The 13,806-nt window shown below is 45.1% G+C and overlaps 1 protein-coding gene across 3 annotated transcripts in view; it reads left to right on the top strand.

Annotated features, from left to right (window-relative positions):
* Positions 1-13,806, top strand: part of LOC146785794 (von Willebrand factor A domain-containing protein 5A-like) — a 310,735-nt gene that overhangs the window by 41,919 nt on the left and 255,010 nt on the right. For all 3 annotated transcript variants that reach the window (XM_085635059.1, XM_085635061.1, XM_085635058.1), the window contains exon 2: positions 5,161-5,218. In XM_085635059.1, coding sequence (XP_085491185.1) covers positions 5,167-5,218 — 52 coding nt within the window. In that variant the 5' untranslated portion in view covers positions 5,161-5,166. The remainder of the gene's footprint in view (positions 1-5,160; positions 5,219-13,806) is intronic.

Below are 13,806 nucleotides of genomic sequence, written 5' to 3'. Positions count from 1 at the left end.
CAGTGGTTTAGGAAACAAGGTGCAATATAGCACACCTCATAAATCACGATACACCAGTGCTATTTATCTGGTGTGATAAAGAAACGCCTATAACGAGTTTGAGAAATAATATGCAGATTCTGGTGTTTAACACACCAAAATCCACGTAGTAGGATAATTACACTTCAGATTTCCCCTATTAATTGTTGGCAGGTTTGACCTACCTAAGATATTCAATATCTATAAACTTGTAATTCCGACCCGTGTGCAAACAGGGTTTATTTAACACACTGGTTGGCCTACACCAACCCACTCCTAATCTGGCCCTAAATCTGCGCAGTGTTAATACACTATCAACAACAAAAGTGAAAGCTTGACTAGCTGCGGGACCAATGTTGCTCAGGACACCGGTACAGAAGGTGCAAAGACTATATTAGTTAGTGAATCTGGTGGGGAACTTATTTCACTGATTTTATTTTTGACCAGTCCATTTTTATAGAATGTATTTTACTAAAGTACAGGTAAACCATTCCAAGATGGCCATCCACGTGGTCTTGCATGAGCATGCAACGGTGACCATCATTCAATTTTTTTTTTAGACAAAGTGCAGCAAAAGACATTACACGATGACCACTAGTGCATCTGTCTGCATGTGCACATAGTGGTGGCTCAGCAACCAAAGCCAGGCATATTGGCTTTGCCAATGCTTGTTTATCCCTTTTCTCTTACCATGTTTTATTTTGTAGCTTTTTGTTTTGGCACGGATATGGATAATTCTTTTATTTTTTTTCAAAAAAACTACATATACCTCCTAGAAAGCTGAAAGCCCCCCTGAACCAAATTAAATGCTAACAATAAACTGAATGTGATTTACAATGGCAGGCGGGGTTTATTTAATTCCTTTTTATAACATTGCATTCTTTCGCATCTACCACAAGCCGTCATTTCTGCATGTAGAAAGGGAGAACATTTATAGTAACCTATACTGAAATATAATGAAAACGAAGAGCAGTCACACGACAGATAGTGAATCGAGCTTTCAAACGGCATGTTCAGATTTTCCTTTGAATCAACGCATCTGTACAGTGCAAGCAAGGCAGATGACACATGAATAGACGTCTGCCTAGTGTGAAACTCCCTAATCTGAAATGTTAAATATCTTTCATGGCCTACGTCAGGAGCGCGCATTCTTAGGTTAAAAAAAAAAACCTGTATCCTTACTCTGAATATCTTCCCCATTTTCAGAGACTAGTAGCACAATTTTAAGTTTCGGAAGTGGCCTGTTTGAGGACTCGCCAAAAGATACTGATTCAGATGTTCAGGATTGTTAATGTGCTACATTTTATGTGAAGTAGAGATTCACGAGACAAGCTGCCTGGTCAGTTGCAAGTAAGTACATTTCATTCACAGACATTGTATTTTCAATTTAGGAGTCATTGTATCAGGCTGCAGTAAAATATTTTTGCTACATTTTTAAATGTTTAAACATTGTTAATATTTTCTAGATAAAAAAGATACATATTTTGCTCTTCTCTAAGTTTGGATACAGGTTCTAATAGTTTTAGGATACTTTGGGGGTTATCAGCCAAAACAGTAGCGTTGTAATATTGTTGCTAGTATTAGAAAAGATAGGACCATTTGAATAGCAATGCCCGGAAGGGCTCAGGGCTACCCGTCCCAGAGTGGATCAATGTGAGAAGGTGAAGTGATCTAGTGTTTAAAAGGTTGGTGGTGCATCTTCCATTTTTAATCAAACCGTGATCCTGAGGAATGGAATTGTCGTCATCTCCTTCAGTTCTTGTCTAAGCCACACTGGTACCACCGAGGGTCAATCCAATTTGCAGTGCATCATGTACAGATAAGCACTGGTGAAGCCCAAAATGTGTGACCCTTGGCAAGCTGGTGCAGTGACAATTTTATTCATCGCGAGAGTATCTTTAAAAAAGAAATTCCTGTCACCTAAAAGTGACAGCCATATGCTTGCATTAAAAATGTATATATTTAAATTACAGGTAGCTACAATGTTGCAATGTCACTTACACACTAAGCCATAGCAATTATAAAAAAGAGATGGAAAATAAGCCCCCGCCTGTCTGAGCACCCACGGGGTAAATAGTGGATATTTAAAGTTACTACATACATAAATCCCCAAAGTGCACCTGAACCAGCGTTGACACTAAGATAAGGGAACTATCTTTTTTTTATTTGGATGTGAACACTGTGCCCAGGGTTTGGACAGTCAATTACAGTGTGAGGAGCCCAGGGGTAAATTGTGCAGATCCATTGCCATAATAGCCTATGCTGTGTTGGACTGATTGATGCAAAAATGTGAATGATGGTTTAAAAGACCTTGAAACGCAGCCCACTGATCAAAAGCCTCTCCAGGTATGACTTTTAGTTTGTTTGTTGATAAAACTGTAGCCTGGCGACTAGCAGTGGCGGCTGGTGACATTTGAAAGTGGTGAGCGTAAATCAATCGTTTTACAGCACTGTTGCCAGCGAGCGAGCCTGAACAATCCACGGGAGGTTCAGGAGGTTGTTTGGCCCCCCACACCCCGTCAAGTAAATTTTGAAAAAAGAGTGGACAAATGGTGCATTTTCAAGCAAACGTTCTTGCTTTATTGGTTGGAGACCAGGGGTATCATGTGGAGTCCATACTATAGGACCAGTGCCTCCATGTGCTTAATTTGTGCCAGTAGTTGCAGGTGGTCAGCCAGCAAGGGGAGGTAAGGTCCTTAAATCGGCTTCCACTTATCATTTTTTCCTTGTCCTGTTGTTGGAACTCTTGTGTCACTTGTATAGATATCACTGGCATAAGGTAGTTTGATTTTCGTTTGTTTTTACTGCTCTCCAATTCACTATAATAACGTTTCTCCGCGTCCTTTGTTTTGCCCTCCTTTCCATATTAATGTTTACAGCTGATCGTCTTTTTGTTGGTGATGAAATGCTTAGTGTACTGCAGTGTCTTCTTCTATGGCTGCATACTGCATTCTGTTTCATACGAACATTTTTTGCTCACTTGTTCGAACATTGTTCAATACTAATAAATCAACATATTAGAAAAAAACATCATGTTAGATTCTCCCTCACCTCAGAACAAGATTGAGCACTATGCAATAAACATGTCTCACCGAGTAACACAGCCTCTTCCAGTTAAACTAGACGGCAGGAATGTATTTTCCCTGCTTAAGAATGGACTTCATGTTAACATCTGTCTCCAGAGAATATTATATTGCCCTGAGTACATGCAGAATATTTCTGCTTGAAGAGTCCCCTTCTATAAAACTGTGGTTGATTCTATTAATTACACAACCATGACTCCGAGCAAATTGCTTTTCGTTCATATATTTTTCTCAATTCTCTAAAATGACTGTCGGAGCCGAGGAGAAGGAACATTTTATGACCACGCATTCAGGGAAACAAAATAATTAGGATTTTTTCGCATTTGTAAAAGATCCCTCTATTTTTTGAAAATACATCACTTATAACGGTTTACTATACAGGAAAACCATTTTCGTGTTATTTTTTTTAATTCCGGAGTTGGCAGGCACCATGTGTTAAACATGATCAAACAGAAGGAACCGACCTGACACCGTCGGGTTTACTCTGTCACTAGATCCACCTGCCTCGTCACGACCAATCCTCCTGTCGCAATGGCATCCACATTTAAGCTATCACCTGTCTCAGTGCGAGCGCCAGTTCATGAAGCAGCATGGCGAGATAGGGTTCACTTTCTCAGCTTCACACTAGGTTTGGTTGCTGTTCAGAGAACTGCTTCCACATAGCGTGTGCAAACTGAAAAAGCCAACCGTGTTCAATCAAATCCCTTATCGCCCAATAACCACTCCACGCTGTTAGTTAGCATAAAAGGCCATTTATTAGGACAGGGTTGATCAAATATACAACACAACATCAATAACCCTTAACAATCCCCAACCTCATGTCTCTCATCCCTCCATTCACTCCCACACTCCAATTACTCACTCCTACATCACCCAGCGACCTCTTCACTTATCCCATTCGCTTCATCACTTCTCTCCCAACCTCCTCCATCATCTCCAGCCCTCGCACTCCTGCATGACGCACCCCCACCTTGCACCTGTATCCCCCTGCCCGGAAGGGTGAGTATGCCCGTCCTGGACTCGCCCCCCCCCCCCTCCCAAGTACCGCCAACATATCACTTCAACCCGTCCTAAACTGGCACGCTTTATTCAAATACACCCCTTACCCACTCCTAAAACAAGTAGGGTGGGAGGGTGGACAACAAAACGTTTCCCTAACCCTCCCTAAAGGCCCTGGGGACAGGAAGAGGAAGAGCTTCCTCTACTGCCCTTTTAACCCTTCCTAAGACCCCACCCCCCAAAACTAACTAAAACCCTGTCCTTAGGTCTTGCGCGAATTCCCCAGATGAAGACTGGTCTGTCGACCTCACCTCCCCTGGGGGCCACATTGGCAACAAAGCAATCTAATTACCAGTAAAATATCAGATATTCCCATTATAGTCAAGGCTTCCTCAGGCCCCTTATTTAATCAAACTAAAATAAAACTGACTCAGCAGTTCCCTCGGGTCCCCGCTGCCTCAGCTCCTGGCCGGGTCCCGACTTCCGCCGTCCCGCGTTTTCCTGCTGCTTTCCTCAGGAAACAGCCACGCACAAGCAGCCTCACTATGCTCTGTCAATCACAACGCTGCAATGTGGCAGCTACCACTACCAGGCACTTCTGCTTTCTCGCAGTGCGAGAAGCAGAAACATAAAAAGGTAGTTTTACCATTTTATGTTTCTGCTTCTCGCACTGGAAGAAAGCAGTGGAGCAACGCCCTCATGCCCCAATGGAGGAGCCGCTACTGCAGTAGCGAGACAGCTAAAGATGTCTCAAAGGCCATTCTTGAAAACCTGTACACACATATGAGGTCTAAACCTCTTTATTTGACTTAACAGCCATCAACCTGTCATAGTGTGTGCAGTTTGCGTGTTGGTGGGTCTTAACTAGTGATTCTAGTCTCTTTTACCTTGAGAGAGAATGAATTCTGTCTTCAACTATCTTCGTCATTTCCACTTTGCTTCTACCATATTGAGAAGAAGTAGTGGAAGGGGGAAAAAGGGAGGAGGAAGAGAACGTGCTACATAATAATTTAATTAGTGGCCAAATGAAGTGCCTAATGTTTGTTCTTTTTTTCCTCAGGCAGTAATGGCTGACATAAACCGCTGTTGTGGACTCCTCACAGCTTCCAAGGATCCAGGTGTGTGGTCTTACCCCTTTTTATGTACAGTGACTATATATGACTCTCTGTGTGTCTTGGATTTCATGATCCTCCTACTAGGTCTGACAAAGGTATTACTCATCCCAAGGGTAGGGTTAGGAGGTTTCTTTGACTTCAGATGCAGTTCTTTTACATGATTTTTCATGCAATTTGTTTTTTCTTTTATTTTTTATACTTTTGATATTTCGAAATGTATTTGGTCTCAGTTCTTTGTGATTGTTCTCTTCAAGCTAAAGTCGTGCAGTGTTGATTTTTCCTAATGATGGTCAAATATGTCAAGATGGAACATTTCAGATTTCCAATATTGTGTCTTCATGCTGGGCTGAAGAAATTCTTGAAGACTGAGCTCAGAATCTGCCTTTGTTGTTAAAAATTTAATTGCATGCTCAACTGAATAATATGATGAATAGAGAATGAGATGTCTACTAGGAACATTGTTTACAATGGAGACAATGATTGGAAAAGGAGATGCCAACTGAGATGGCAAAGGCCAACCCCTCTAATTGTGCATACATGTTTTACATGATATGCTGTTGATGTGATATACATTTCTCAGTATAATTACTTTAGGATGCATACATTTCATGGTTATTTAAACTGGAACCATAAACAAAGGAAACGAATAACATCAGGAAACATCAGTAAGTATTAGGGGTTTAGTTTACTAAAAGGCAATACATACATTCAAACTAGGCCAAAAGAAATGGAGGAAAGTAAGGACTACCACAGATGATAATATTATTTAATTTGGGTAAAAAGAGTATAAATATTTTTTAAAAGGTGAAACTATTAATGGGTTTAAGAGAATAGTGGTGAGGTAAAGGGGCTATAGGGTATTAATGAGTACATTAACTAGAAAAAGCAATTATCAAAGCTAAATCTGAGATTAAACATTGAATTCCCAGAGATATTTCCATGTGACAAATTAAAAAAAATAATAAAACCTAAATCTGTAGCATCATTCATTCCACCCAAGATTAGTTTCAGAGTGAATTGTATTCCAGAGATAAACATATATAACTTCTCCTGGAGTCTATGGGGCCTATTACGATGTTGGTCGGAGTTGCCTCTGACGGACACCGTGGCGGAAACAGGACTGACGATCTCCGGTCCGCTGTCCCGACTGCCTAATTATGATGGGACTGCACATCGTGCAGTCGCATTCCCACATTTCCCTATTGGAGCATGTGTTACAGCCGTAAACCAGCCATAGCACATTCTCCCATAGAGAAATGTGAGGTTGTGTTAATCCCTGCACCCCGTGGCAGGCACACAAGGTGCAGGGATTAACAGAGGTCACCATAAGTGCCCCCTCGGCCCCTAACCAGAGGCTGCAAGGGGAAGGGCGCCCTGCTAGGGCGCCAAAACACGCTTTCTGACAGGGTTTCCATATTAGAAAGGCCGGGAAACCGCGCATCATAATCCAGACGGCGTAAACCGCCATCCATATGGATTATGGGCTGGTTCCAACTGGCCGACGTGTTCCTTGAGCCTGTCATGACAGCCAGAATAACTGGCTGGTTTCAATTCCGACTGGCTGAATCATAATCAGCTGGTTGGAAGTGAAACCGATTATATCTGTTGTAAAGCCTCCGACCTAAGGTCGGAGGCTTTACGACCTACATCGTAATCGGGCCCTATGTGTGGTTTGCTTGTTACTCTATGCTAGTGATCTTTTTATTTGTTGGCTGTGAAAGGTACTACTAGTTTGAATTTGAAAGGTGGTTGAACGCTCAAACTCATCTGAAGGTTGTGCAAAGGACATTTCACAATACTGGTCTTGCATTGTAAGCAGGATAACACAGTTTTTCATGTTTAAGTTCTATGTTGAGATGTTCATTAAATCTTCTCAGTGATTTGGAATGGATATGCACCATTAACATATTGTATCATCATATAATTTGCCATTTTTACATAAGATTAATTTAATCACTGTATCATTGGGTAATTTCCTTTCATTTTGATGTGGAGGCTGGTGCCATAAATATTTGGTAGGGCAACCATCCAACCGTTGACCAAAGGTGGTTGCCAGATTTAGATTAACAGATTGTGCTGCATTTTTTGCACAGTGGTGTGACTGAGATGCCAGGGCTTATCACTGGTAGTGTCATATTTTGAATTGAATGCTGTTCTTACCACAGCAGACCTGTGTAGAGGTGGCTTTAGAATAGGGAAAGCTTTCGAACCTCAGAAATCTGTCTGGGGGTTATTTGAACAGCAGGCATGCTTTTGTGATATCTAGAGTGCCTGTGCTTCCCTTCTGCATGGACTGCTTGGCAGTATGTATGTTGTCACAGTATATTGCTTTATAAGCGGACAGTTGTTATGTCATGGGAATATGATTAAATTGGAAGTGTGTTTATTGGTTTATATGTGTTACTAAATTGCTATCATAAAAGTGTAAAAAGTTCAACTATTAATCAGACTTTGACATTGATGCTAGAACAACTAAGTGTAAAATTTCTGTTGCAAATCTATTATATCTTTAATCTATAAATGTGTGCTACTGATATAGGCCAAATACGAAATCTGCATTCCTATATATGCGTACGAATATATCATACATACATAAAGGTGTAGAGTATGATTTGTTGCTGAGATTTGTCAATCTGTGGGAAAATGTTCTCAAGAAAGAAGAGTGCTTATTTAAAAGACAGACACCTAATGGCAGCAAACGCCAAACAAGCGTTTCACTTGTTTGTGTGGAAACAGGTTATTTGGACATTTTTAAGCATGCTGCGCAAGTCTTCTGAAGTATTTTCTTGAAGATGGATAACGCATGCTTTAGTATACTGCTTACTGAGTGATACTTCTCACTGATGTTCTGGTTGGCTATTCTGAATAAAGCAAACACAAGGATATGTTTCAGTGCTCCGTCCATCATCTCCTTGTGTTTGTTTTGTTCACCTTAAGTTGGCAGGGTATGCCCAGACGTGGGTCCCTTGCTCACTTTGCCACTGGATTCAAGCTAGCCTGGCTAAAGAGGGGTGTTACCCCGAAACCGGTCCCAGGATGCTTGTTTCCTGTCCAGGGAAGTCATGGCTTGGCAGTCTCGGCTGGACTGTTCCCCTGAAGCACAGGGCCAAGACTGATTTGCATATAACTGTGTCTGAACTGAGGTGGTGAAGTGAGCTAAAGAATGATGATGGATTCAACTCAAATCTGTGACTGGGGAAGAGTGTCTGAAAAGTTTCAGTGCTCCGTCCATAGTCTCCTTGTTCTTGCTTTGGCTATTCTGAATGACAGAAATACCCTAAAGATATGGATAACAAATTAAATAAGGAAATAATTTATTTTACGGTTTAGAATCAATGTATTCGAAATGTAAACCTAGACAGCCTGGCCCCTCCAGCCCTTGTGGGAGGTTGGTGTGGGATGAACTAGCGGGGGCTTCATGGTACAAGCTAAACTCTGGGAACACAGATTTTTGCTAGGGTCCTGCAAGCATCCCGCACTATCTGTTAAGGGTTATCTGGCAGCTTTAACACGACACAATTACTTTTTGTGCAATTTGTTATTTTTATTTAGCTTTTGAATGATGTTGAGGAAATGTTACTATTTTCCAGAGTACTGGAAGTTTCATTCTAAAAGTTCAGACTGTGAGCTTTGCACAGAGGTTAAATAAAACTCATCTGTAGTCATTATTATGAATATGTTTTCTTGCTTCATCGTGTACCGTCTAAATCATCTAGTACTTAAAAGACATGGCCAAGTTACAAAATGTGCCCCAGTGCAGAGCCGTTTTGCACTGGAACCTGCACTGACCAATAATCTTCATACTAAGATTGTTGTTTCAGTGTATAGGGGCAGGTTTGTATACTGCGTAGCGTGATGGGTACTGCCATACAGTTCTACAGGGAGCCCGTTCGGTTTGCTAGAGCGCGTGCATTTAACTTCTCTTTAACTTCAGTGAATTAAGGTCCAATTCCAAGGTCCGTTTATTTAAATAGCAGAGAGAACCTTAGAACAGCATCAACACAGCCCCTGCACTAAATTTGATTTCGGCATTTTGAATGCAAACCCATGACCAGAAAGGAATAATGCATACACAGTTTCAGAGGCAAAACTGGGAGTTTTCTTTCCTCAAAAAACTTATCCCCCTTTCTCAAGACAACTGGCATATTTCAAGAGAAAACAATGAAACAGAACCTCTGAAGAAAGAAAGATCATGTTGTTTGCTTCAAGAATGTTAGGTCTATATTCCCCAAGTTAATAACAAAAACTACCAGTAACGAATCTCAATAAAAACTACACTTTACTGCATAAAGTATTTAGGCTTATCCCCTGCAATCCCAAGCTGCTGTTGTCAGTCAAAGGGTTCCCTTAAACCATAGGTTATGTTTGCAGACTAGGCGGATGCTGTGCTTTTCAATATGGGCTTATGCTTTGCAAATACGCGTTCACTTGACAAAGCTGGCCTGCCTTTGCTTTACTTAGAGGTGGGCGTCACTGACCAGCATGAGGCCAACACCAACGCTGTTAGTCATGACTCAATATGAACAGTGGTTATAACGAACCATGAGTGAGAGCTCAGGTGTTTAGGGCGAGGCTGAAGGCAGTGCTTGTCAGTGGGAAAGAAATAAAAAAAAGTACTTGCACACCCCACTGGCTCACTCTAAAGTGGTGAAATGAGCACCACTCGCCTGCTGCCAGTCACCAACAGTGGCTCTGCCCCCAAACGGAGTACAGTTACGTTTCTGCGCAGGTGGCTTTTATGAGAAAGCAAATTATTGGTTGGGGTGCATGGTAATCCACCGCAAGTAGTGGTTTTACTACTCTTGTAAGGTCGAATAAAGGTTTCAGTAATTTACACCTGAGCTCAACCCCTGGTAGTTTTGCCACAGAGCAGACTGGCGTTACTTAAGAAAATATGTAAAGCATTTACAAGTATCAAACCAATCGAAAAGATCAAAAAAGCAGCGCAAAATATTTTTAAAGATAGTGAATAATTTATTAACAAAATGACAATGATCAATAAGGGAAACAGGAGATATGAATTTTAAACTTTTAAATAAAAATAGTGATGAAAAAAGTTAAGCACCAATTGCTGCCATCGGGTTGCGCTTGATTGTGACTTAGGCATGATTTAAGGACGACCGCAATGAACAGCGGGTCAGATACACAAACCAGGTTCAACCTAGACAGAAGTTGTACTCTCTGACTTGGTCTCAAAATTGGAAGTCAAAATTCCTCAGCAGGGCTCAGTAGTAGGCCATGGTTGAGAAGGGGTCCATGAAGCCGGGTAGTCATAGAACGAGGTTCTGTATAAGCTGATGACTTTTGATCGGAAAGTTCAGAGGAGAAATTAAAAAATCATGCAGATGGAAGGCTCTTCACCGGCCTGATAGTTTTGACACCTTTTATCGTTGAAGATTTCTACATGTGAACATAGTCAGTTTTTGGGAGTTTGGTTCCTCCAGTGGGACAAGGCCGCAGGATGTAACTGAATAGGGTCATGAGTCCGGATACCCTCTCACAACATCCTGCTGAAACGGATTTACTGCTGCAGAAATGATCAGAGCAGAAGCTACTGGAATCTTTGGGCTAGAGTCAACACATATTTGTTGAGTTGAGTTTCCAGGTCTTTCCCCGTGTCCCAGAGGTCTCTTGAGTCAAAACACTTTTAAGTCCCATGTTTTTAAGGATGTAAGGAGATCAGCCTCCCAAGTACCACGCATCCGGTATTAGACTATTACATTTCAGTGTGGTGGTAAGCATCACCGCACTGAAATGTGAAGTAATGCATATTAGGCCTGTGCCTGACTGTCAAGCTCTGTGGCCCAATCACTTGCTTATTACAAGTCAGTGGGACAGGCAGCCAGCACGTGGTGTGCCATGATGCTCGGCAGACTTGTTTGGGGCTGGGTTGGCTGAGTTCGCAACAATACAATGTAACCCTGTGAGGGGAGCACAGCATAAGCACTGACATCACATCAAATCCGTGCCAGCCAATGGGTACCTCCGACACATGATGAGTGAGGTCAGTGAGTTTTGAGACTCACGTTTACAGGGCCAGTGTGGGTCGTGTTACAAAGGCTGCCGCCCTGCCGTGGCGCGAGCGGCCGGTAAATTCAATCAGAATAGTGTGGCCAGGTTGCTATAATGAGCTTGTGGCGCCACAGTAAATCCAGCGGCTGGCCCGCGTCGTGACCGACATCATCCCACCAGCCGGGCGCACAGCGGCTGAAGCTGGACGGACTGACTCACAGTGCGGCAGCCTGGTCAGTGGTGGTAGTGGTTTGTTCACGGCCCCAAGGAGCACCGGAACGGACTCCTGACTGTGGCTGAGCCGGCCCGTGCTCACCTAATGCAGGCGGACCAGCACAGAGAGACAGAGGGAAGCCAGGCTGAGGCTGCTGGTGTGTATTGTTACAATTAGCGCTCTAGCGTTTCACGCTAGAGCGCGCTGTGTGCTTACGCAATGCGTACGCCACGAACGTGGCGTACGCCGAGATATAAGTAATAAAGGGGCGCGGCCTGAGGTCAGTCACGCGCCGACACGAGCACCTGGTGTTGTGTCCGTCATTGCCGCAGCAGCGCGAACACCGGGGGGTCCTCACCAGCGCAGGCGGCCACCGCAACACTGGCGACGAGTGCGGATGGTACACCACGTGTGCCCCAGCTGATCGACGTGCTCCGCGGCAGTCCCGCGCGCGTGCACGTGCTCCTGAAAGGCCGACCAGACAGCTCAAGCTCGATCTCAGGCAGACGGAGTGCAGCTGGGCCTATTTAATCACCGGTGAGTGCACGTATGCACCAAGCACAGCCCATCCTGGCAGATGAACATCCCTGCCATTGAACTGTAGCCCTGTGTCCCTGCTGCGTCCTGGCTGGGCTTTGAAGCCCTCTGCTACAGCTGCCTGCTGCACCCAGGCTGAAACCTGCCGCCCTCCTTCACCACCAAGAGTGGGCATCTCCTACCACTGCAGACTCCTCTGCCTACTACCGTCCCGCCTGCTGTGCTGTGCCCCAGAGAGCCATGGGGGATGATGAGCGCCCCGCCCAGGCAGTGCCCCTACACCCCGCGTCCGGCGTTCTGCCGCCGTTTAGTGAAGCTGCTGACCCTGCCACAGCCGCCCCACGCTGGCAAACGTGGATTGGCCGGCTCGACAACTACTTTGCGGGCACCAGAGAAACGGATGGCACCGTGAAAAGATCCCTACTACTTCACTACGCAGGGGAAGAAGTATATCTCCTCTTCAAGCACCTCCCCAACACAGGGAACGCGGACGACTATGACGCGGCAGTGAGAGCCCTCAATGCGCATTTCGACCCCCAGCTGAACCCAGACTTTGAACATTTCAAATTGCGCCAAGCGAGACAAAGGGAAGGGGAGTCGGTGGACGCATTCCACGCTCGACTGAGGGTGCTGGCAGACACACACCTCGTAGGCGATAGAGCCAAGGAGGAGATCAGGGCCCAGATAATATGCGGAATACGCAGCAAAAAGCTGCGGACACTCATCCTCCGCCAGCCGAACATCCCGATGGCCGACATTCTGGTGCTGGCACGTTCCCATGACCTATCCGACGCCCGCGCGGAGGAGATGGAGATGGCGCTCACAAGAAGCGCCGGACCAGGAGTGACAGTCAAGACAGAGCGGGCCGACGCAATCCAGTCGCGTGGAGCTTCCCGCCGGCCGGCGGCAAAGAAGCTGACAGCCCCGTGCGGGTACTGCGGGTATGATGAGCACGGAGGCAGACCATGCCCCGCGAAAGGAAAGGTGTGTGACAACTGCGGCGTGATGAACCACTTTGCGTCTGTTTGTCGCAAACGCGCCACGCAACGCGACCGGAGAGGAAGGAGGCCGGAGAAGGCCATGGTGAGACAGCTATCCCAGCTGTCGCTGTCTTCTCCCACCAACCCAAGGGGCAAGCAAGCACAGGCCCTGCAGGAAAACGCAACGGAGTCCGATGATGACGAAGGGGAGACGTACCTGATCTCATTCACCAGGGCCCTCAAGAGTTCAAGGAGGCCCCAACCGAGATGCGACATCCTAGTCGCCGGGTCCCGGATAAACGCAGTAATTGACACAGGGGCGTCAGTCACCGTAATGGGAGTGCAACAATACAATCGCCTCCGACCCAAGCCGGAACTCCGACGATCAAAAGCTCAAATTTATGCCTATGGGAGCGACACACCCCTGCCGTTGGCAGGAAAGATGACGGTGCCGGTGAAGTCAGATGACGCAGAGATCACGATTGACATACATGTAATCAACCAAGAGGCCGACACCCTCCTCAGTGGGCACGCAGCAGAAGACCTGGGGCTGATCGCATTCCTCCGGAAGGTACAAGAATCTCAAACAACTACCCTGCTGGACCAGTTTCCAGAGCTGTTCACTGGGCTGGGGAACATCCGACGACCACCAGTCAAGCTCCACATTGACCGGTCGGTCACCCCCACAGCGCTGAAGCACAGGAGGATTCCCTTCCACCTACGCCCGTTGGTAGAGGAAGAGCTGAAGAGGCTGGAAGAGCAAGGGGTCATAGAGACAGTAACCGGACCCACCCCCTGGGTATCACCCATGGTGATAGCGGAAAAACCCCGGCAACCAGGCAAGATTT

Source organism: Triturus cristatus, chromosome 11, assembly GCF_964204655.1.
Source record: "Triturus cristatus chromosome 11, aTriCri1.1, whole genome shotgun sequence".
Lineage (NCBI taxonomy): Eukaryota > Metazoa > Chordata > Amphibia > Caudata > Salamandridae > Triturus > Triturus cristatus.
Note: the sequence above shows the minus strand (reverse complement) of the source record. Positions and strands in the feature narration are given on the sequence as shown.